Source organism: Catharus ustulatus, chromosome 3, assembly GCF_009819885.2.
Source record: "Catharus ustulatus isolate bCatUst1 chromosome 3, bCatUst1.pri.v2, whole genome shotgun sequence".
In the NCBI taxonomy this organism is placed as follows: Eukaryota; Metazoa; Chordata; class Aves; order Passeriformes; family Turdidae; genus Catharus; species Catharus ustulatus.
This window is the reverse complement of record NC_046223.1, coordinates 58,042,802-58,068,928: the sequence shown is the minus strand read 5'-3', so window position 1 is coordinate 58,068,928 and position 26,127 is coordinate 58,042,802. Positions and strand designations below refer to the sequence as shown.

General features: G+C 36.2%; 1 protein-coding gene across 21 annotated transcripts in view; it reads right to left on the bottom strand.

Annotated features, from left to right (window-relative positions):
* SYNE1 (spectrin repeat containing nuclear envelope protein 1) overlaps nucleotides 1–26,127 on the bottom strand; it is a 289,881-nt gene that overhangs the window by 197,028 nt on the left and 66,726 nt on the right. For 20 of the 21 annotated variants that reach the window (XM_033056260.2, XM_033056262.2, XM_033056276.2 and 17 more), the window contains 12 exons: nucleotides 19,071–19,178; nucleotides 18,194–18,331; nucleotides 16,846–17,010; nucleotides 13,767–13,879; nucleotides 13,062–13,230; nucleotides 9,504–9,600; nucleotides 8,025–8,227; nucleotides 4,295–4,459; nucleotides 2,646–2,798; nucleotides 2,080–2,223; nucleotides 1,550–1,723; nucleotides 362–520 (listed from right to left, as the gene is read on the bottom strand). In XM_033056260.2, the coding sequence (XP_032912151.1) occupies nucleotides 362–520; nucleotides 1,550–1,723; nucleotides 2,080–2,223; nucleotides 2,646–2,798; nucleotides 4,295–4,459; nucleotides 8,025–8,227; nucleotides 9,504–9,600; nucleotides 13,062–13,230; nucleotides 13,767–13,879; nucleotides 16,846–17,010; nucleotides 18,194–18,331; nucleotides 19,071–19,178 (1,788 nt within the window). Of the gene's footprint in view, nucleotides 1–361; nucleotides 521–1,549; nucleotides 1,724–2,079; nucleotides 2,224–2,645; nucleotides 2,799–4,294; nucleotides 4,460–8,024; nucleotides 8,228–9,503; nucleotides 9,601–13,061; nucleotides 13,231–13,766; nucleotides 13,880–14,414; nucleotides 14,529–16,845; nucleotides 17,011–18,193; nucleotides 18,332–19,070; nucleotides 19,179–26,127 lie in introns of those variants that run through there. The other variant, XM_033056274.2, reaches the window with a different exon arrangement.

The following is a 26,127-nucleotide window of genomic DNA, read 5'->3' as shown; positions in this document are numbered from 1 at the left end:
AAAGGGGAAATAAGGGACTATAGAAGTAAATAATTAGCCAAGATAATAAAGTCAGGAGAAACAACGAACAGTGCAGCCCTTACAGTAGGATTTCCAATTCTTCCATCCAAAGGACACTCTTAAATCTCTGGTTGCTCTGTGGCAGGCTCACCTCTGGGTAAGTGCATGGAAAACATGACTGTCAACCCCCTTACCCCTTATTACCCGATAAAGACAAATCTTATTAATTAATAGCTTGACATCAGAGAGGAGAGTTACCCAGGACAGTAGCCACAGAGTGATGAAATGTTGGTACAATAGGATGGATCAGCTGCATATGAACAACTTTTCAGAAACATGTACCAAGGTATGGCATTTTTACCTGAAAAGTAATCTGAACTTGCGTAACTTTCTTCTGAAATGTTGACTGATGGAAATGCTGTAACACTTCAGTGGAAGCCACACACTGAAGGATACTCTGACTATTTCTCTCAATTAGGGACACATCTTTCTTACAGTTTTCTTGATAAGCTACCAAATCCTGAAAGAAAAAAAAAAACATATATCCACCCTGGTCAAGAACAAAGAGGAAAAAGATTTGGCAAAATAACAGGGAGATGCTTTTTGACAGTAAGGATAAAAGGGATGAAGTCAAAGGACCATGGCAAACAGACTACACAAAAAATTATATGCAATGAAACAGATAACACAACTTTCTTTTTGAATGTGAAGTATTGTACCTAAATGCATCTCTTGCTATTCATAACACAATATACAGACATATACCCAAGCCCTTTGGGTAGCTGTAGAGAATGTAGATCAATACATTGTTCTGTGATTTAATTTTATGATATTTCTATATTTATTGTATAACTGTACATAACCAACAGTGACATAGGAATGACAGCTCTCAGTAGCAGGTTGAGATCTTAACCTTCCTTGTCTTTCAACAAATTGATCCTTCACGCCAGCTTTTGGAATTCAGATTTCATTACAAATCACATTAAGTCATAAGAAATATACTTTAAAAAAGAGAGAGAGGAAAACATGCATGCAATAGTACAGGCTGAAAAAATGTTTTAAAAATCCTATTTTCATTTAACTTTCCAAGAGAGCTCTGATTAGCTCTGAATTCCCCCAGAGAGAAATGCTTATTAGCCATGAAGAAAAGTTAATGTTATACTGCAATTCATTTCAAAGAAAGCACTTTTCCAAGCCTCTAAGAAACTTCCATTTTTTTTTTGTTCAAGGAAACCTAGAGAAGCTTCTGACCATGATTTTTCATCCGCTTAATAAAAAAATCCAATATATTACTTCAGTCCAATTTCCACTAGATTAAAAAAAAATCTTATGTTTACTTCTTGGATTTAAACCAAGGACACTAGATAAGAACAAAAGTTTCAATTTTTTTTTGTATTTATGCTTAGTTGACTTTAGAATAATGCTACATCTGTTGCCTGAATATGAAGAAATATCTGCTCAGCTTACAGAGTTGCAATCCAAACTCCTAGAAAGATAATTCTAAATATTCAGAGGCAGTAGACCTTCCTAAGATGTTTTTGAAACTTACTTGAGCTTTTTGCTTAAGAACAGTAGTTGGTTGTGCTTCAGGATCCATGATAGAGATTATTTCATTTACTTTTTCAAGAGATTCATAAAAATGTGTGATTTGTTTTTCCAGTTCTTCCAGTGGAGAAAGCAGACGTTGGCATTCATACAGGAGGGCACTGGAATACTCTTTAACCTTTTAGTAAAGAAAAACAGTTGTTGAAACAGTTAAAAAATTCAATAAATAGCAATTTTTCCTGCTTGTAGGTTTATATATGAAAAAAGCAACCTACTCTTTTTAAAGAGTTACCTACTCTTTTTTAAAACAGAGCAGTCCTGATCTTGTATTACTTCTTAATGAAAAGAGTATTAAACTTAAGGATGGTAGTCTTAGCATTTAAGAGAAGTAACATCTTCTCCACCTTGAATCATTATGCTGTAACATGTACTACGTAATTGTTCAAATGCATATATGTGAGAATTTATGTACAGGTCCCTACTATTTATTAATTCAACAGTCTAAAATATGTAATAAAAAAGGTATTCTGCAACCTTGCCCAGCTGCTCTTTGAGCCGTGTCGAAGTTCCCAGCATTTCATTCGCTTCCTCTTGGGAAACTTCTTTTGTAACCAGTTGCACCGTCCTTGTAACTGCTTTGTACTGAGCTTCCATTGCAGGCAATTTCTGCTTAATATTCTGAAACAAATGTTTCAAAAAATATTTCAACAACAGTATTTATGCATTCATGGGAGACAAATATATTTTCTAAGTATAAATTATTTTCATCTCTGATTTCAGTGAACTCTGGATCACATTTCAAATGCATGGAAACTGAGCCAGAGTATCAGTCGACTCACCTGAATGTGATTTGAAACTACAAAGAAAGAAATATCTACTGAGACAGTGTTTAGGAAATTTGCTCAAAAAATGTCACTAATAGAATACAATCATATATATTTTAGATATAGCTGAAATCATGCACAAAAAAGTATGACTGATAAAAAACCCCAATTAATAATGGGAATGTATACTAAAATAATTTTATGTTATCAGAATTAAAGAGGTGCAAATTTCTTTCTTTTGCAGGAGGAAGAAAGAAACAAAAGGAAGACACTTACTTCTAAATCTTGCACAAACATTTTGATATCATGAAAGGACACTTCTACAGGGGTTGAAAATTTTGTATTGCTTCCATCAATAAAAGCTGTTAAATGGGCCACACCATCCACATACTCCTTCCTAATTTTGTCCAGTTCGTCTGCTCGAGCATACTAAAAAAGAGAAAGTAAAGGGGGAAAAAAAAACACCCATAAAAAACAAAAACAACAAAAAACTAAACCAAACAAAATCAAAAAACCCACCCCAAATCAGATACCTAGAAATTAAGTAATGATTTAAGAGAATTAGCATGTTTTCAGTGCAATTGTTTGCCAGAAAAATTACATTCAATGAAATACAAAATAATGGAAAGTAATCTAAATTCATCACCTGTATTTGTTTCAAGAGTAATGATGCTAAGATGAACAGCATGCATACAGGAGGTCAGCCTCTTTTAAAGTCTGGGGAATGTCAGACATATTTGTTTCTACCCTAGAATCAACAGTTCAATTCATTTCTAGCTAGCTACAAAAACAATTTTGAAAATTCAGCAAAGAGAATAGAGCATGAAAAGCCTAGAAACACTAAAGGAAATCTTAATAAAGGAATGCTGGCCAGGGGAAGGGGAAACACACGCCTTAGAAAGTAGAAAGAAATGTGTGACAGAAACGGTGAAAAAGCCTGTGAGGAAAAAACCCACATAGCCAGCATATGAAAGAAGCTGCATAAGTAGAGGAAGAGACATTTACATCAGTGAATCACCCTAAATAGCATCAGCAAGTGAAGTTTGAGAACATTCTTGTCAACAGTCTGGAAAAATTACAATAAAAGAGAGACAATCATTTTTTGCTTTCCCTTTTAACTTGACTGCATAGGAGATGATAATGCCAGTAAGGAAAATAGATTCAGTACCTTCCAACAGGCAACTGATATTTAAAATCACTGAAAGGGGGCAATATTGATGGATGTATATTGACAAGAACAAAGATATTTTCTAATGTGTTTATGAGGTGTGAAATAGCTCAGTGTAATTAAGAGCACATCTTCTCTTAGATTTTTAAAGAGCAAATCTAGAAACAACAATTCTTTTTGTATCAGCTGAATCTCTAACAGGTAAAGGGTAGGTTTAGTTGTTTACTATCAGAGCCTACTTGTAGGCAAGATAGAAGTAAAGTCTGACCAAAATGGGAAAATAATTTAGTTAATTTAATTTAATTATTGTCCCGCTTATGGTTGCAGTACAATAATTGGAAGGAGGTTTCATCAAAGAGTAGTGAAAATAATAATTTTCACCATTTTCACTCTTCAGCTTTACAGAGCTTTTACAGTAGCAATAGGTATTGAAAACCAGTAATTTTCTTCATAGAATAGTAGAAGTTATGTATCAATAACATTCACTGTATCAAGACAGGTGGCTAATGATGAAAAACTACAGCTTATGCTAGTGGAAAATGTCCCCTCACCTACCCCATATAACTGTATAACCAAAAAGGTAAATAAAGGAAGAGGCCCAATACAATAAATTACTGTCAGGGAGTAATTGCTAATTTAAATACTGATGAAAAGTTAGGCACTTTAGAAGGTTGTCCTATATTCCTGCTAACAAGGTAATCTGTCTTGCTTGCACGGAAATGACAATGTAAATATTTGAAAGGGCAAAATCACTTACCTGCTTAACTTGCATAAACAGTTCTCTCCATCTTCCATTTAGCAACAGAAGCTGCTGTTTAAGATCTCTGGAAATGGTCTCATCACATGTTTCAATTAGAAAATTACCAGCATCATTCATGGCTGTGTGCTGCTGGATCCAATGAGGTAAGTGCCGGAAGAAATCCTGAAGAAGAAAATAAAAACACAGTTCCAAAACCTTTTCAATTAGTCTTTATCTTAAATCACAAAATTATAATTTATTCACCCGCTCATGATTTGATAAAAACTCATTGAATAATTATCCTCTGAAGCTCTTCACATCAAATATGTCATAATAAGATTTTAATGTCTGTGAATATAACCTGTGGAATTAAAAAATATTGAGAGTTTACTTACAGCTCATTTTACTCTAGTGAGGGGCTTCAGTGAAACTAATGAAACTCCTCCTTAAGAGAGAGCTCCATAACTGAAAATGCTGCTAGAGCTCCTGTATTTTCTGTGTTATCCTAAAACAGTGTAGGCTGATAGTAACCTGGGCCATATACAGGCTGTGGAGAGCTCCTCCCCTTGCTGTGAACCAAATGCAGCTTTCCAAGGTCTAGCCTCTCAGAAGACCTATGAAGACTGATTTTTTTATCAGAGCAAGTGAGCACAGAAGGGAAAGAGATATTTGTCAGTGACCTTGCTCCCCTCACTGAGACAGCCTAATAGACCATATGCATCTTGTAGGCACGTACACACACATTAACTGGTAGAGAAGACAAAGAACAATTCCCTCCACTTTTTCTCTCTTCAGACAATGGGCAATTGCTCTTAAGGCAGTATCCCTGGGCTCTATGACTCCACCCAGACCAGTAAACAAAACGGGCTCCATCACTGTCTCATGATTGTCCACATTATCTCTGGCATGGTTTTGTCATGTCCCTGCTACCCTTCTACCAAACAGTGCACAACTCCATGAATGGCATAGTCTGTTCCAAACAGACTGGATCATGAGAGTGCCTTCTTTCAGGGCAGAAATGTAGTCAGAAGGATTCAAGCTGAACCATGCTACCTAATCCTCAGGATTTAGGAGGGGGCAGTGGTTCATTTTGTTTATGACTATCAATCTACCCTGTAATTCCAAAACCATTCACCTTCCATGTGACAGTCCCATACAATGCTTTGCTCGAAGGTAGATGAGAAAAATTCCTATCCAACCACCCTGGCAGTCATCCCAGGTTTCAGAGATACAATTCTGAAACTATATTTGTCAGAACTCATCAATCTATTTAAAAAAGTTCAGATGCAAGTGTAAAAAAAGGTCACATGGTTGTATACTGGTCAAATATCTTGAAGAGATAATTGAACAACACACAGTGCTTCATTTCCTTAAAGCTGAGATCAATAGTATTCAGGTGCTCTGTACTGATGTGTCACTGAATACATTTAATCAGCTGAGTAAAGTGCATCTGCAGTTTGAATCTTTTTCCACTTACAGTGGAGCAACCCCCTTGCTTTGTACAAAGGCTAACCCTTACGAGCACATCCAAAAGAAATTTAGTCTACTGAATCTGGCACTGGTCAGCTTTCCAATGGTCAGGGTCACTAGAGGTCAAGAAGAAAAAAGCACGTGGATTAAACTACTCACATCCTTGTTTCTGCGCACTTATTTATTCCCACAAACCATTACCTCCTGCAGACCTGGCTGGGGAGTCTCTTCATTTCAGAAACCAACCTAAGACGTGTTAAATTTAAACGAGTTTGGAAGGTACTGGGAAGCACACCTCATTCTCAAATCAATGCAGCTCTTTTTAAGGAAGTCACCACAAGACATCTAGAAGATCTCTAAAATCTTTTGGATACAGCTGTGTGAGAAAAGTGTGGGAGGGTGCAGTCAGAATGAAATTATTATGGAAAGTGCTTAAGAGGTACTGGAAGTAAACAAAGGAGATGTAGAAGGAACAGTTTGAAAAATCCAAGCACACACTGGTAATTGTTTGTTTTTTTGCAAGATCTTCAGTGCTACAGGTTCAAATAAGGTTTCTGAAAACTGAAGCTAATGAGAAAGCCAACAGGCCTCTTTCTTTTCCAAATCAAACAGTGGTACATGCTGGTCTGGAAATAATACAGAGATAACGGAAAGAAAAAGAAAGCAAGACAGCATGACGAAGGGCTACTGTGGTCTTTGCCTAGGATGGAACATAGAGGCTTTAAGTAATACAGTAAGATTTGTAAATGAGCAACTTTGTATCATATTACTGATACCTTTGTGGGTTTACAGAAAAAATATTTTGAAATGCTTAAAAACGTTTTATGTCATATTACAAACAGTAGCTATCATCTTTCACCTGGTATTCCAGATGGTTTTTCTTCATGTCTGTAAAACTATTAATTTTACAACCATTGTAAGAATTTATTTTGGTTTTATTAATCAAATCTTAAAACTACTAAATCAGACCTATCCTTGGAACTATTTAAATGAAAACTATTACTGTGGAGAGTTAAATTCAACATTAAAAGTAGAAGTAACTTTTAAAATATGTATCTCACTCTATGCTCAGATTATGCTACCACTCAGTAACCTTTAACAGGTTTGAGCCAATGTATTTTTAAGAAAAAATTAGCATTTTGGGAATAATAAAGCTTCATGTCTAAGGTTTTCAGCAAGAAAAATTTCAAAAATTTTTGAAATCATATATCAGAATGAATATAATTACTTGTTGGATTTATGTTAGAAATCAAAAGCAAGTATATACTGTATGGGTATGTTCAAATTTCTGCTTTGAAAATCTTTGAAGATAAAGTTACACATCTAAACAGAAAAGTAAATGTTTTGACTTTATTCATATACATGGATTTAAGCATATTTAATTTTAACCATTGTCCAGTTACTTACATGAAACATATACCAATATCTAAGATCACCTGATCAGCAGAAGTCATCATTCCTGCTCAGTAATAATTGTTTGACTCTACACTATTCCAGGCTGTTTTTATCACTGGGTTTATTTTTATTTAAAAAGTGTATTCCATTAATTTACATCAGTTTGAACTAACAAACTTTTTAAAAAAATACTGTTTTTTCATGTAAGATGAAATTCTCATTTCTGACCAGATGTCAGTTTGCCATCTTACAACCAGAGAACCCTCCTTTAGTGTTAAGAGCTATACAGCTGCTCCAAAGGGATCAGGTGCAAATTCAGCACCTATTAAATGCAGGACTATTCAAGTCAATCCAGGTTATTATTGAAGAGTTACAAACTTAAATCTTAGTGCTTCAGTATGCTAACATTACAACAGGAAAAAAAATACAGAACTATCTTTATAACTGCAGGTCCCCATAATCAATTATCTAAAGGATAATTCTGGAATGCCAGAGAAATGGATTATTAATCAACCATCAAATATAAGAACGCATATTAATAATACTGCTCTTTGAAGGTAATGAGTACTGAAATCTGTCATGTAGAAAAATCAGTGGAAGTGTCTTTATAGGTAGTCCATGATTACTCACTTTGATGCTAAGAGCTGTATTTGCCTTTGAGTGAATCATGTAACATCCCTATCTCTGAGCAATACTGCTGCCCTATATTCATGTCAAAGATGCCTCTAGCCATGGTCCCACAGATGAGGCTTTCTCCATGTGTGTATTTGCCTCTAGATGCTATACAAGCAAACACTGAAACTAAGCAAAACCTAAGCAAATGAAAAAAAAAAAAAAATCGAACGTTTCACAATTTACATATGCATATACTACTAGTGCATACCTTTTTGGATTGTTCAGGCTGATTCAGCATTTTTTCAGCATCTTCAAGCCAAGCTTGTAGACCTGCCACAGTGCTGCTGTATCTGTCCCAATTAGCAATTACTTCTTCCAGCATGCTTCTAACACTTCTCACCTCTACTGAGAGGTTCCTCCACTGAGCTGTGGTATCACTCATGAATTTCATCACATTCTCAACTTCTTCCACTGAGATACAGGAAAGACATTGATTATTTCATTTCATTACTATTTCTGTAAAGGTTAACTTTATCTCATTCTTATTCACCCTCAACAAGGAATTATATTTTACTGTAGCTTCTATTTCAGTAGGCTTTTATATACGAATGTTTAGTTCACAGCCCAATTTTAGCACAAGATCATGACTGAGAAATTAAATGTGCGAATTAAAGACTTAGGAAATAAATGCTAAATTAAAACAGTCACACTGCACATTGTGTGTGGTGCTCATTCCAAATCTGCAATAAAAGAAATCAAGAGACAGGTTTACCTTAAAAAAAGCAGAAAATAAGAATTGTATAATATAAAAACACATATCTACATTGAAAACTATGGAATAAAATTCTGATATTTCTGCCATTGACTTTGAAACCAAACTGCTGCTAATTTTTGCCATTTGTCCTCATTCCAGAGGAAAAAAAAACAGAGAAGAAAAAATGGCCAAGCAAATGCTGAGACTTCATAAAATACGCAGAATGAACTTGTAAAGAGTTTTAGCTAATTTGAACTGCTATTGCTGAATTCATATATGTTAGTACTTGTTCTTTAGAAAAGAATTTGTTACCGGATTTTATTAATAGCATTGAATAGATTTGTGACTTTTGTTCTTTGTAAGAATACCTTGAAAAAATGTTTACTTTTGCAAAATTTGGGTGTTACTAACAATTTAGATTTCACAACAAACAAAGGTATCCATTTTCTCCCCACCCTTAGCAGCAGCTGCAACAATCCTCCACAGACATTACTGTGCCACAGATTAAAGTGATCTCATGTCTGCAATTATCTAGGTCAAATATTGCCCTCGAATCCTCACTGAACTCGGCAATATTCAAGAGTGACAGGAGGCAGCTGTTGAATCAGCTACACATTTTTTTCTCACGTATATCCATACTGCAACTATCATTTGAGTTCTTCTTGCAGGTTTTCAAAGTTAATGAAGAACCTCCAATAAACTAATCACAATACTGGGACCAACTCCCAGTTGCCTTTGTCTTTTAAATTAAGCCAAGCCAGGCAGCATTTCCAGGCACTAGAACATGATTTTCACTAATCCTAATATGGTTTCTGTCATAATTTTTTATCCCAGATTGAACAACACTGAAATAATCCAAGAGTTAGCAAGGACAATGGGCTTTTCCCAAGAGGACAGCTGAATATGAACACCTTCCTCTGGAGACACAGAACCAGCAGGCTGCTCTGGACCCTGTGCCTATCTGCTAGTGACAAGAGAAATATATACACTTACCTGAGCCATTTGCTTTGGCATACATTTCAGCTGCTCGTTTTAAGATCTGGTAGGTAACTTCATACTGCTCGAAGAACTTACTATTTTCAATAACAGACTGAAAAGAAAAAGAATTGTAACAGATAAAATAAAGATGGGTGTTAGGATTAGCAATAATTTCTATGAAATTACATCAGGATACTGACGACAACATTTAACTTCATTATGCCTCCATTCATATTTTCATCATTATAAAATAATATTTTAATATAATAATTATAAAATAGCATTAAAAATTCACCTTTTAAATTTAAGGGTACAGCAGAGTCTATCATTACGAATACAGATTTATTAACTTTCCACATGGAAAGGTTATTTGAAGTTTTCTTATTTATTGTCTTGCTGGAAATCACTAGCATATGATATTTAGAATGTGCAGAAACTGAGTAACTAAGAAGTTATTTAATGAAAACTTTTATACTCAAATCTATGCAGAAAAATTTTAATAAAAGAGAATATTTCCTTCATATATGTCACCACAAAAATCAAATCCAATTGCTCCTGTATTAAGCCTTTGCAGAAAGACAGATGATGATGAAAAACATTTGCTTTATTCTTCAATTTTTCTTTAGCTCCTCTGCAACTGGCAAAAAAGAAGGATCATGGAAACCCTGCACAGAGAGATGCTGTTTTTCTAAAGTGTGACACAGTGCTGTTCCTTTGTGAGTGATAGTTTAACTCTGTGATGTGTTATAGTGTGATGAATAAATTATCTGGAAATATTTTGGTAAAAAAGTTATGCCTCTGACATTTATGCCTCTTTATCCCTTATGGAAAATGGAACTGACCTTTTTTTACATGTCTTTCAGAAATGTTATTTCCTTTCAGTGCAATACAGAATTATACATCTACATTATATCTTACATTACCAGTGTTAAAACAGGAAGAGAAATGTAGAGCTTGGAATGGTTCTGTAATTTATCCTACATCTCATCCCTCCTCAGCTACAGATTACAAAATTAAGGAATGCACACCCCACATATGTCTACAAAAGCTTTGGAATGCCAGAATAGACAAAATCAGTGTGATTTTGTTTAAAGCAGGTTTCAAATGGAGTCCATATTCAATGTATTTCAAACAAGAATCAGATCTTGTGTGTTCATTGGCTCATATTATATAATATGAAAAAAGCACTGAAAATAATTCTGCCAGTATATATCTAAGCCTATCCTATTTAAAACCTTAGACAGTTGCTATGTCAGGTTACAACAGTTATCTAGCATGCAATTTAAAACTGTTTATAACCAAGGAAACTAGAAGTCAAGAGCAACCAGAATTTTTCTTTGCTTTCCTGTTAAAACAAAATCTGCCATGTATGAAGACCTATAGGTTTTATCATTAATTATCTGACAGATATGACTTTCAGTTTCACCAAACCTGTGCAGACATTTTCACCTCAAACAGAACCTCCAAGACTTCACATGAAAGAGCAAAAAAGATTTACATAACACTGGCATCAAGAGCTATCTGAAATATTTTCAAAAATTAAATAAAGGCATGTATTGATTAATATTGTCTATCATCTGACAAGACTCCTTGAAGAAAATAAGCAGCTTTCCCAAACCAGTACAGCATATGATGCTAAAAATGTGCTGACACAGCAGTGTTAAAACACAGTTCCATGGATTAAAGTCCATGGATAACTGTACCTAGTATCTCCATTAAAGTGGAATTTGGTACAGTATATTATTATAGGTTGATGATGTACAATTTGTGCTGACCTTTACTTCTGGTGTATGACAGAGAAGTGAAAAGATGATAAGATTAAGTAAAAACCGCCACTTTTATTTTAAGCTACAGAACATAAATATTTTCCAGGCATATGTTCTATCCAGATCCTAATTACGCATGTTCCTAGAATGTTGACATTCCCCAGTCTGTTTTGGCAGACAAAGAGACTTACATTTTTATCTCCTGCTAATATAGTCACTCTGACTATAAGGTACTGACTACAGCTTTCCTACGTAAGACTCCTGATAAACTGGGAGAGTAACACTTGTCACTCAGTCCTAGAAAACTGGTCCCAGGTAAGCCAAAGCAAATAAATTCCCTTTCCATCACACCTTGAAGGAGCCAGAAGTCAAGGTCATCAAGAATGAAAATGAGATCTATTTATCTTCCTCTCCTGATTTCCTCATTTTGATGTTATACAGTTTTAAAAATAATGCAAGGAAGCATCTTCCTTCCCTAAAGACCACCTCAGCATCAGTGGTCTGAATTACAAGAACAATTCAGGCACATGTAAATTAATATACAAGTTAACACCTTCATGGAAAGTCACCAAAAAAACCCTGAAAATTCAAGCCAACCACTTTTTAATTATTTCCCTTGTCACCTTTTAGTAGGTTTTTTTACAGTCCTAGAGAGTAAAAAAATGGACTATACACTTAGTTATTGAACATCACTCCAGCAAACTAAGTTAATTCAAGTAATTATCTAAATTTTGTAAAACTTGTCTAAAAAAGAGGTTAACTGATTCCTGAATTTTTGTGAGTAACTAACTGCTGAAGTTTAAAGACAGAAATTTTCACTTTGAAGAGTGAGAATTTCACCCAAATTTCACTGAGTTTGAAATTTTCTTTTCAAATAAGTGAAGACACCAATAATTTTCTCTGCTCATTGACCTGGTTCTGAATGGTTCTGTAAGTGTATTAGTTCTTTTCAGACTTAGTTTTTGCATGCAATTTTCCCCATATGGATTAGATGGGAAAAAATATTTAGATCAGCCGTACTTTTGAAAGAATCCTTCATGCCCTAACGTAGAAGCGCAGCAGTACTATCATTCTACCTACACTTGGCACTGCACGTGTGAATTTAAAAAGATACAGCAGCATAACACTGAAAAAGAATTTATCAATGAACACTTGTAAGTCAATAGTTTCTGTTCCTAACATGGTATATGGCTGATGCAGAGCTGGAGCAAACTCTTTCCAGAATAGAAATAAAGAAAAGGGCTCAATATATTAATACTGAGTAGGAAAAGGAAAATAATTTTTTATATAAGAAAATTACTGCCCCATAGGTAGGTATAGCATATTAAACAAGTATATGGAGGTAAAATAACATTCTTTTTTATTAATCTTTTGGAAGACTGTAAAAAATACTGTATAGAAATGCATGCCAAAAATCTCTTCTGTCTTTAACTCTTAAACTGCATGTTGTCACTATAAAGTGCTTTTATTCATGTGTAAAAGAAGATGAAATTAATTTACTTGGAATTGCCATATCAAGTAAGCAAAAATCTAGGATTTGGAACCTCCAGAGATGCTTGCTGAACAGCAGTTGGAATATTATTTCTCTTTTTCAAAAAATGATTCAAAGAAAATAATTTTTACTTTCAGCCTTTTGACTAAAGTTCCTCCATGGGAAAGACAGATTCACCTCTGTATTCCATGGGAATGCAGTCATAAAGTTAATGACTGACAAATCTGATATTGGTTTCGGTTCTTTTACAATTCTAGCAAACTTAAATATGATTATTACAAAAATAGTTATAAAAAGAAGACAACCCCAACTTACAATATAATTTTGAAGAAGCAGTTCCACAGACTCTCGCCTTCCGTATTTGATGATCCATGATTTTAACTTTGATTCTGCAAAGACTAAGAGTGACAGTAGACGGTACTTCAGTTCCAGAAACTCCATCTTCAACAGATGGAGCTCAGATGAAGAGACAACAAAATTAAACCTATAAAATGAATCACAGTATAGTAAAACACAGCAATATTCATTTTTGCAGGAGAGACTGAAAGCTTTAGTTATACTTCAGATATTTTTCTAATCTTTCACCTCTGAGTCTACAAACATTTAAATATGCGTGATGATACTCTGATAACTACTCTTGAACAACAAATTGATTAAATTTCTTTTTAATCATAGGAAATATCAGTTCATTTCTGTTACTAAGTGTTGCAAAGTAATTTTTCTTTTTTTTCACATGCATCCTGGCAGTTATATAACATTCCTTCTAGGCACAAGTAACAACAGGATCAATATAAAAAAAGTATTCCCATTCAAAATCTATTGCTTATCTTGATTCTTGTCAATCTTAAAAGCATCAGGTTTTTCAGTATATTTTAATGCATATTCTAGGAGATTATTCCATCCATCTCAGTTTGCCACTGAGAAATGTAACTAGGCAGTGATCTCTGCATGAACAGATAAAAAAGCAAACAGGCTCCCCTTCATGCACAGAAGCTTTTTATTTCAGATTGAAAGCCTTACCTGTCTGCCATATCCTCTAACTGGTCATGTGGAACAGGCACGCCATTAACAGACCTGGTCCTGTGGATCTCATGGAACGCCTTTTTGTGACCATCTATGTTTTTCAGCAGATCCTGATTGGATTTTAAGAAAGAAAGAGATATTGAGAGTGTGGGGGGAGGGAGGGGGGTGGGGGGGAGAAAAGGCTCACAGTAGGCTATCTAGCTAATAAGCACAATTTAAAGCCGGCTCTGATGACTCAATGTAGTTAACTATTTGATCATGCCCTCACATTTCCATGCAATGCAGTGCATACCACATAAGAATTTACGTCAACTTAAAACATTTACACAGGGAACCCCCTTATGTGAAGCTCTGTTACAGCTATGTCTAACAATTATGAAAGCTTTTAAAACAGGATACACTGCAAAAGGTTTAACAAAAGCCTTTAACTGTATTAAATAATCTCTGAAATGCAGTCTGCCAATATGCTAACATCCCAAAAGCATAATCCTCCTAAATTTACCCTCTTTACAACAGACACTAACCTTTGCTAAGTATAGACTGAAATTTTAAGCAACTAATCTACACTACTATATATAGGCAGAAGATCTATAGCTCCTTCTCTAAGTACATATTCCATATTTAGTAAACTTTTCACTCTCTCACCATCAAAAGACTTCAGGATCGCTGTCTCAGTACTGCACGAACGACTGCGGAATGTGGTACCCGACCTGTATTCCTGCGATCTGAACTGTACCAGCGAAACCCCTACAGCAGAGCACACTTCAACTGTAACTAAGCAACACTGCTTCAAACGGCTTCCTGGAGATTACATATTGAAATGAATGACTGGCAGCAGTCTTTGAAGAGATACTGTTAGCAGCAGCACGTCAAGTCCCCAGAGAGCAGCTGAGAGGGTGCACAATGACGGGGTTTTTTATTGCAGGCAGACAGCTGCTAGCACAAGGTGCTCAGAAGCCTGCTAGCAAAGAAGGTTCCCCATCTCTCACCTCAGGGAACAAAAGGCAGGTTTCTGTACAGATCCTACATATGTATTTATTCCTACGTGCCAAGGAAGGGCTTCTCCCCAATCAAAACCCAGTGTTAGCACAGGAAGAATCAGTGCTAATTCTCTGGCTCAGCTCACCAAATGGCCCCACTATCCCCATCAACCTGCCTGGGTTTTCATTATTTTCTGCTTCAGCCAACACCTTGCTGTGAAGTGAAATGAGCTAGGCTTTTTCAGATGCAGGTGATGTGCTGATCATACCATGGTGAAAACTGACATAGTCTCACATAAAGGAAAGATTTGGAACAAACATCTTAGAGACCTTGCCATACAAGGTATGCAAAAGATGCCCCTAACATGCACTGGTGAGTCAAAACAAATCACAGTAGTTTCATCCAACATCAACAGGAAGCTCATGAAAACTTATGTACAGCATCCTCATAAAATGAAATCCTGCTCTTGGAAATTACCCTCAACAAGCACAGACATTGCCTTTAATTCCTGGATCTTGGTAGCAATATCAACTAAAATAAACACAGACGCTTGCCTGATTGCACGAGGTTTGTCCAAATAAGCTGGTACATTTTGTACTAAATTCCAAATGGCCCTAAGCTATAAAGTTTACTAAAATAACCCATTGTCAGATGGGACAAAGATAAAAAGGAAGCAATGATGTCATCTGAACAAAGCCATAACAAACAAACAAACAAACCAGAAGGAAACAAGGAAACAAGGACTGAAAAAAACCATGCTATTGCATTTCTGGTACTATCCAGTAGCACATTAGGATTCATCAAAAAACAAACAAACTCCAGGAACAGATATAATTATTCATGTTTCTCTTGAAGCTTTTTCCATCCCACATCCATGGGAAAACTCCCCTGGCACAGATTAACCCAAATCAAAGTTTATTTGTTGGCATGGAAATCCCTCACCACAGCATTTCTGATGCAAACAAAAAACAGTTTAGGGCACACTCTTTTGTACTTCTTATGAATGTATCAAAAGGAGGTCTACAGAGTTCAGATTCTAAGAACAAAAGAGTGTTTGACTGTTAATTTTTTTTTAAAACAAATGTCAAATCCTATGAATACTGAAACATTTGATGCTAGCAAGAAAGCTAATTAAATTCGTCATTACAAGAGACAAGACCCTGAAAAAATCAGTATCTTCCTTACAGATTTTAACATTGTTTTTAAAATTAGTTACTACTAAAGTTAGAAGAGCTACAATTGTTCTAGTAAAAAGTAATCTAATGACCATGAAGCTTCTCAGCTTTTCATTATACAACACTGCTTTTTGATGAAAAAACCCTACTCATATCCTAAACACCAAAAATAACAAATTTACAAGAATTTTTTTAAATAGTAATGATAGATGAGAAAAAAAAAGCAATATAAAACAATATAGCCTCAAGTACTGCCTTTCTCTACATCATTTTTATCCTTTCATTTACTGATTCAGTTCATCATCTCACCTGCATTTTTTTTTCACCAATACATTTTTCTCACACATGTTATGCAAATCCACAGAAAAACCTCACTGTCCTAATTTTAAATGACAACTTGGTCTCTGCAAGGAATAATGGTAGAATTATTTAAATTCATCTGGAAAAGTTTCCTGTTTACCACAGCATGCTATCTGCCACAACAGATGGCTATCACGCTATCTGTCATCCAACAGATAAAAAAATCAAAATTCAATTCCTCCTTATTGTATCACCCCCATGAATGTCACCTGCACTATCAGCACTGTCAGTGCATTTATTCCCTTTTTCCTGTTTCTCCCAATTAGCTCACATTGGTTGAACAATGCACCCAATATTATGAGCTCCCTACAGAATTTTACCATAGACATTAAAATATTAATACTTGATATACTTCAGATAGAAGAAGCAAAAGCATCCAAAAGTAATTCAGAATATTAGTTGTAAGACACACAGATATCACAGTTCAAGTCACCATGACAAGCTTTAGCCATCAACAGAACTCCCAGAAAGTAGAAATAATTATCTTTGTAGAGTATGGATCATTTAAAGCTGTGAAAACAATGGAGGATGATGCACAGGATGAATTCATCTCCATCTACCTTATGTTGCTCCAGCTTCCTGTGTATTGTGTTTGCTGTTTCCTCATGAGCTTGCTGAACAGCTACTTCTTCCCTCAGAGCAGCCTCTGCCCTGTAGAGCCAAGCACCTATGGTACCCAAAGGTGCAGGAAGGGATTTATCAAGGTGTATGTGCCAATCAAGCATCTAGGAAATAAAAGTAAAAGGACTGAAATTCCTCCCCTGCTAAATAATACAAACAAATACACTGATAAAAATCAGACTTTACACTGTAAAATCAAACCCCCATGTAACAGAGTATAATTGAGACAAACTAGGTATATTATTCCACATGAGTTTGGAAATTACAGCATTCTCACAGGCAAGAAAAGATCTATAAGAATTTGTTGATTTATGTATTTCCCTTTCTGAATGGCAATTGAGTTACAGAATGATCACAAATAAACTGGAACAACTGAGAAGCAAATTATCTGGAATTTCATAAGTTAATAGGCATTAGTAAGGGATACAAGACCTTCTTCTGCCAATGTTATTTAATTCATGTTTCTGCATAAAATCTTTATATCTCTATTTTGAAAATACTTGTTATATGTTAGGTTCACACGAGTCTCAAAAGACTGCGGAGCGAGGAATACAGCAGTAAAACACTGTGCCTTATTGGCAATACCAATTATGGGAGTGAAAACATCATTAAAATTATGTAAAAACTCCAGAATTATTTTAAACAGATCTTCTGTTAAATACATGACACATATACATATATATAGATATTCATATATGTATATATATATATGTAGCATGGATATACACTAGTAAAAATGTTTTAATAATTTTTAATTTGAGTCAAACAATATAATTTGCTTGGAATTTTTCATTCAGTTGTTCAAAATTCCAATCATAAATATTAATGTTCATTTATTGCTATGGTAAATAGGTAAAAAATAGAATTAAAACTTCATTTATTTATTTTTAGTTATGCTAAGAAACATTATATTAGAATTTCTCAAATAACTAGCAATTTAGATAGGAACTCTGGGTTTGGAAGTGGCATTAAGTATGCTTTCCTTTCTATCAACAACATCTTGAACTTAGGTGAGCACTGTTACTACTCTTTCAAGTAAAGGGAAATCTCAAAGTATAGCCCTTTTTTTAAAGTTCATATTCTATCTCTGAGCAATATTAAAGATGACAGTGCAGTAAATATTCCCAAAATAAATGCAAAATAATTCAGCAGTGCCAGAAACTTGGTCCACTTTTAGGTTCCTAATGCCTAATAAAATCAACAGCAAACAGGTGTTTCAATTATTTTAAATTCCAACCTTCATGTAATAAAAAAAATAAATACACAGCACAATAATCTTCAACTTACCCTGGAAGTAACTCTCTCCCATGCTTGCTTCACCACAGCTTGATCAAGTGATAATTTACCATCTTTCCTTACTGACTGGGTTGCAAGTTCAAATTGTTTCCTTTTTACCTCATATTGTACTCTGAAATGCTTAAATGACTGCACAAAGATAAAACCAGATCAATTGCTGTAGAAAATGAAGGAGTTAAATTCTTTAACATTTATGGAGTACCATAACCCATGGAAATTTTGTACCTGTAGGAGTCCTAATCTTTCCCAAATACGAATAGCACTTAACTTCTATATTTACTTGTATATTTTTATTAATATACAGACAGGACTTTTGTACTTCTCTTCACCTACCAGATGCCTGAATCACATATGAAATGAGATAATAGTTAATCAGATAAAACTGCAACTGGATTTAATGCTACTTGGGACAGTGGCTGCATTTAGAGACCAGTAACGCTTCAAGAGAAAGTTTAGGCCAAGTTTTGTATTTCTGATTTAGACATTAACATTTGAGAGAGCAGATGAAAATAAAACTCTAAGTCCTCTCCACCTGTCACCTCATCCAGCCTGCAGTCACACCTCCTATCTGAGCTAATCAGGATCTGGAAGGGTGGCACAGACACATGCTCTCTTCTAACTAGGACAGTCCTTCTTCACACTGCTGGGGCAAGCTCTGTGTCAGGCAAACCATCTGTGCACTGTCCTATGTAGCAAAGTTGGAGCTGACATTGCAATTCCTCCACCAGTAACAGGCAAGACACTTTGTGCCCTTATTTCTTTAAACAACACTATAGTGACTCTCATATATACAGATGGCATAAAATACTGCAGTAACACATAATGATGACAAAAATTTGTTAGCATACATAGTTTCCCTGCTGCTTACCTGATATTTCTCTTGTAAGCTTGTTTCTGCTGTCTGTGCTCGGGTTATGTCTCTTTCAAATTGTTCTGCCCACACTTTTAGGTCTCTTAGCACCAGTCTGTCTTCCTTCTATGATGTAGTACAACCACACATTAAAAAAACCAAAAAAACAAAAACAACAACTCATTGCAGCTTTTAGTAGAGCTGTCAGATGTAGTCCAGAAATCAACATCTCTATAGCAAGTCAAGGTCATTAGTTGTACTAACTAATTTTCTTATCATTTACCTTCTTACAGACTAACTGAAAAGCACCTTCCCAGTACGAGAGAAGTCAGCAACTAGGCACGAGTCTTAGAGGAGTAAAATCATGGCAAACGGGGGCATTGCAGTGTCAGAGTCATCAGCAGTTTTCATCTGATGTTAAATTAACAAGAAGTTCTTTAAAGATGTATTAACAACCAATTTTAGTCTTCAACAGATTATTGAAGTCAATTTTCAGTAAAAGTTAATTGAGCTGAGACAAGAGCGGACTTTTTAATCACTTACCAGCATTTTATAAGCTGGTCTGCTATTGCTGAAAAGAAAAGTTATTGTCTAATTCACTTCCGGGTAATCCTTGACATCAAGCTCCAAGTTCAGAAGTTAGCAAAATATTTAGAATATTTTAACATGGAAAATGAAAAGAAAGAAAACCCAAGTATACTAAGCTTCCTATTCTTCTATGCAGTTTTATGGTTTTGAAGAAAAGCATGTTTGTTTTACAGTTTACCACTTCAGTTTGTAATGGCACTGCAGCTTTGTAAGGCTGCAAAGTTCTCTGCAGAATTCAGTGAGAGAGAAAAACACTAACAGGAAGTCTCAGGTCTCTGAGCATGGCACAAGCAAAGGTTATCAGGAAATAGAAAGTATTCTGGGCACTGTGTAAGGAGGCTGGTCAAGTAGGATACAAGTGTCTCTCTCAGATTTCCAAACAATGTACCAGATGTGTTGGCTGTTAATCTGAAGACACTTTTTGAAACCAAAGAAGTCTTATTACTGTAAAATTTGTCAGAAACAGACATACAACAAATCTGTCTATCACACTGAACAAATGTAACATTTCATGATATAAGCTAAACACCTAAAATGAGTCACACTTCAAGCATTACATGAGAGAAGAAATATTGGACTACGGGATAAAAAAAAGAGTAGCCACTGCCTGCATTTAAGAAACAAAGTACTGTCTTTTAAGAAACGAATCTGATAGGGAAAGATGCCACTTCATGGTTCCTTCCTTTCTTCGAAAGCTGCCTGAAATATTCAAAATACAACTTCCCTTTAATAATTTTTAAAAGATAAAGCTATTGCTTCATTTCAGCCAAGGAAAGGACAGGTTCCTCAGATAAAAAAGAAATCTTTGATGTATTTCTACCATTCTTTTACTGAGCCTCTACTCAGAATAGTGGTAGTTGGTTGGACATGATTTGCACGATAGATTCGCAATTATCACACTTGTCCTGATTGCCAGGTAGCAGTGAGGTCAGCATGCTCTCAGAGCAGCCATGCTGGAACAAAGTTCTCTGTAGCTCATGCTCCTGTCTTCTGACACACACAGGCTGATACCTAAGAAACAGCATAGGACAGATATAACACTTTCCTGTCCAGCTACCTGTAACACTGGGCTTTCCTTGAACACACATGATGTCCCAAGAAGCCAAAACTCCAAGCACTTCCAAATTCTCAAATAATTTAAATATAGAGAAGGAGAATAAAATTTCTATTCTTCTAGTCTGTGTGTGTGAATATAACATCAAGATTCTTTGAGAAAACCAGAAAATTCACTACTATCCCCCTATGAGGGTAATCATAGAATCATTTAGGTTGGAAAAGACCTCTATGGTCATTGAATCCAATCAATTTGAATATAAAAAGAAAGCATTCTAACTCATTCAGCCATGTAAAAAGAACTTTGGTATTAAATTTGCTCTATTCTTAAGAAGCTATAACATTGGTGAGACTATTGAGATCTCTATTAGTACTTAGCTGCCAGCTCCACAAAACCAATGCTAAACTATGCATCTTAATGGATTGAAAATCCTATAGCAATGTTACCAACTTATTTTTCAGTAAGATATTCTTGAGGCCATGAGGGGAACAAGTGTGCCCCAATGCTCTGTTTATTTCTTCTAATTCACACTATAAAATTCAGTTTCATGAAATGCTGCTTTATATTCCTCACATTCCTTAAGGTAAGACTTTTACAGAGCATCTATATGCCTGCAACTCTTCATACAGTAATCTGAGCAAAGCAGGTATTTTTCAAGATTACTTAATCACTTTAAAAATGTAATAATTACTAAAATCTGTTCTGACCAAATATTTTTGAAATAGAGTATCTCTGGGGTTAAGAATACCTCTATGGTACCTGAAGATAACACAGGAACAGCTTCATCTCTCTTAGATCACATATGATTCCTCTGTTACTGTTAATAGATAGCATTTAGTCTTCTGCATTTTAAGAAACTATTTATTTACGCAAGTTTTGATCACTTTATTTAATTGCAAGAGATGTAGGTGCTTCAGCAACCACCTAACTGGATGCTATAAATTTCAGTGTGCAACAATGCACAATGAATCCTTTATTTATGTATTCACATGTTTTCACAGGTTTCAAGTTCAGTACACCACTTATCACCTGCAAATTAGTCTGTGGTCCTTGGTTGATACTAAAGCACTTTAAAGTCTCAGTTTAAGTAATCAACAGAAGAGATTAACTTCTTAGACACCAAGGCACTTGACATCAACACCCACCAGATTTAATGAAATATCATTCTTAAAAAAAGACTTTAATTAGTGCATAGTATTCTCACTCTCAATAAAAAAAAATCAAAAGGACATTCTCTCAGCTATGTAAACTATTTCCTAATATAGATCACAAGGTAAACCACGAAACAGAAGTTATCTAGAATAACATAACTATTTGTGCTTTCTCCAGCATAAGGACCATTGATCTCTGATCCATTTGTTTGAATTTATCTAAAATCCTGTGGTTCAGTCAGTATGCTACTTCCAAGCAGCATTTTGAAGTACTAATTTATCCTTACACAATTGCACAAATATTCACAGTTTTGTAGAGATGAACAGAACTGGAGCACTCAGCTGACAAGGAACATCAAAGAAGGTATTTAGAGAGAAGTGTTTATGAGTTCTGATATAGTAATGGAGTACATTTAAAATTTGCAAAGACAGTTTTCAGCCCAGACTCAAAATCAAAGCATTATTTTATTAACCGATATGCCAGAGTTAATTTGAAAATGATGTAATAAACAATATGGTAGGGTTTGAAGAGCTTAAAACATGAGAATCTTAATTATGAACTGTGAAAGGAATATCTTGTTTAGTTCTCTAACATGTAATTATAAACAAGGTGAACTGTTCAAATTCTCAGGCACAGACACAGTAGAAAATCCAAAAAAAGTTTACATCTGTGTCTCAGGGACATTGAACCATTGTATTGCATAAGTACCGAGAAAATGAAGTCCCTTCAAAAATGTTTATGCACAAATTCAACTGATTATGCTGTTAATTTTGAAAACTCTGGCTTATACATATATATGTGCTACTGGATATATATACATATATTTATATGTTACTGAAACTGACTCCCTGACAGCAGTATCACAGGCACAGGGTGAATGCTGAGCCAGGCATCACCTTCAGGGATGAGCTATTAATGATTATCAGCAGAAGCAGACTAAATCCCTGGAAAAGCTCAGAAAGCTTTTTTTGCAGCTGCTGCTCAGGAAATTCCTCTTACGCTGGGGAACTCTGCTGGCATAAAAATGTCAGAGATGACAGGATTATCTTCTGAATTACTTGCTCGTCAGAGCACAAGAAGAGGAAGACTTTACATCAGAAATACTTTGAGGGGGTGAGTTTTAAGTACAGCTAAATTTATACCATGATAAGGAAATTGGCAGAGCTTTTACCACTTCAAATCTCCTCTGGCTTAAGAAGCAATGTACTGGGGCTGTGTAAGGCTAAGGATGGATAAAGTCTCGTTAAAGGGGCCCAAATTTACTCGAATGGATTAAAATATCAGAGTAATTCTGCTATCAGTATAAATATTTGCTTCAGTGGATCACTAGCTAGACATACACAATGTGAGATGAAGATGAACCCTTGATCCTAGTCATAACTATTATTTTATATATATATATATGTATGTATAATCATTTTATATATTTATTTAGCAAAAGAATGTGGAAACTAGGCAATTGTTTGGAACAGGTCAAGCTATAAAGCCTACTGACCAACTGCAGTAACACCTGCCATTTATTTCACAATACAGTAATTTCACAACTATAAGGCGCACCCTTTTGACTAAATTTTTTCCCCGAACCCGGAAGTGCACCTTATAGTCCGGTACACCTTATATAATGGACAAAGTTGCGAAATTTGCCAAACCGGAAGTGTGAGCCGCAATGGGGGGGCGGTGCCGCAGGAGCGCTGAGTCGCAAGGTGGGGGCAGCAGCGGGCGGCCGCCGCCGGCAGGAGCCGCGAGGGGAGGGAGGGAGCTGCCGCTGGCCCCAGGCCGGGCGTCGGCGGAACAAGAAGCTGGGCAGCGCCACCATGGGCACGGGGGCGGGGGGAATGAGAAGCCAGGCAGTGCCGGCCCGGGCGCGGGGGGAACGAGAAGTGCGAGCCCGCAACAGCCCCGAGCAGAGCCCGCCCGGCGGCGGCATCGGGGTAGTGGTCGTGTGGCCCGGGCAGCTGGGGGAAAGCGCCGCGGCAGCGGCAGCCTGGCCCATGCGGCCACGGCAAAGTGGCGACAAGCGGCGCAGCCGCAGAGAAGCGGGGAGAAGCGGCACGGCTGCCGCCACCACAGGAAAGCGGGGAGAAGCAGCGCAGCCCCTGTGGCCGCAGCAAAGCAGCGGCGGCGCAGCCCCTGCGATCGTGGCAAAGCGGCAACAAGCGGCACAGCCGCGGGGAAGCGGGGAGAAGCAGCACGGCTGCCGCTGCTGGCCGGGAGGAAGTCAGGACACAGCGCAGCTGCGCGGTGGGAGCCAGGAGCCGTGAGCTGTGCCAGCCGGCACCGGGGGATGGTGGGTTTGCTGGGTCCTGCTGCACGGGGAGGGTGTCTGGGGCTGCGTTTAAAGGCTACACCGATCTTTGAAAAATGTCTGCAAATTGAGCACCTGCCAGTAATTCGTTACTTTGTTGTGCGCCACACGGTTCCTCGCTGCAAAAAGAAAGTGTGCCCTATAGTCCGGTGTACCTTATACAATCTACAAAGTTGCAAAATTTGCTGACTCCCGGCAGGTGTGCCTTATAGTCCGGTGCGCCTTATGGTCGGGAAATTACTGTATATTCACTTCTGCAGTCTTCCAGTTTCACCTCTGAATGCTCATTTCATATATTCTGTGTTAGATTTCTGAACTTCTCTCAGTTAATACTACAAAATTAGAAGTATCTGAAAGTCTTGGATGGTTTAAAAAAGTATATTTCAAAAAATATCATAGTTTAGATGAAAAAGGAGCAGTATGTCACAAAATTACAGATGAATCCACTCTCTTTCCTACCTGCAAACCACACACATCACTTACACTATCATACACTCTACTATCTACTCTATAAACCTAAAGACATACAAAAATATCCATCTAAAATGAGATTAGATGTGTAGAAACAGCGAACTATAATCTACTTATTTCATGTTTATATCTATACTTAAGAAAACCAAAAGCATAATCTGAGATTTATAATGTTGACTTGTTTTTCTACAATATTTCTGTTATTTGCAAAATTAAGTGTTAGGCTCTTAGGGTCAGCTCATGTAAGAGAGCAGACCTAGATTTATAATGTTAATCTATTGCTTTTCTGGAAAGATAAACTTAACTTTAGCAAACCAATGTACATTAACTCCTCCACCACCTCATCCCCACCAAAATCTAAAGTCAAGTAAGTGCGGGATGAAAAAAGATATCCACCATGAAAGGTCCAATTCAAGCAATCATTCTGAGCATACACCCTTACCTTAAATTTCATAAAAGAAATGACAAAAGCTGGGATTTCTTGCAGTTCCTAGCAATATGAAACAAATGGGAAAACGAGAAGCAAGGAGGAAAAAAAAAAAAAAAAAGCAAAATAAAATAAAGTGAAGCAGGCAGAAAGTTCAGAGAGAACAGTAAGAGCCACACACATAGGAATAAAAGATGTACTTAGAAATATTATCAAGCTCACGTTTCTGTATTGTATCTAGTGAAGTAATTTTCATATTAGATCTGATTTCCAGATTGCTAGTCACAGCATGATCTATTTTACCTGGAAAAATAATTACTTACCTGAGAGTAACTATGTTTCTTTGAGATGTGTTGACCACATGAGTACATACATGTTCACAGCTGGTCCATGCATGAGATATTAGACCCCTTTTAGTTCTGGAAATGCACATGCAAATAGCTGTTCCCTCTAACCACAAATAAGAGATGATTTCAATCATTACTCCACTTTTTCCAATGCAAATTCTTTATAAACTGAGCATTGAATCAGGAGAGAAGATGAACAGGAATTTGTGTGGACAACACATCTTGAGGAAACACAGTGACAGCTGAGTTGGGTGGATAGTGGGGGAACAGGGTTAAAAATCTCCTCTTGCCCCCTCTCTCTACCAAAATTCACCCAGACACAGTCCAGTCTGAAGTAGGATTCTTCTAACTAAATGTAGGCATCTGCAACTGAGATAGTCCCTTTTCAGTTCTTTAGACAGTTGTATCTGGCATCTACTGTCCAACTTATTCTACAGTAGAAATTAAACACGTCAGATAAAAAATATCCTTAAACAAGAAATTAAGAAATTAGGATTACTCCAAGAGTGAAGGGGACAAGAGTCTTATAAGGTTATCTCTCCCAGGTACCTGGATTGTGTGATAAATATTTCTTTAGATTTTATTTCAGCAGGAAGACAGAGAGGCTAAAAATCGGGGGCTATTCTGGTCATGAAAACAAAAACTTTTTAATCAACTGCCAGCAACATATTATCTATCATTACCTAAGGGATGGATTAATCTGACTCTGTTTTATCTCTGGTAAAATGCTC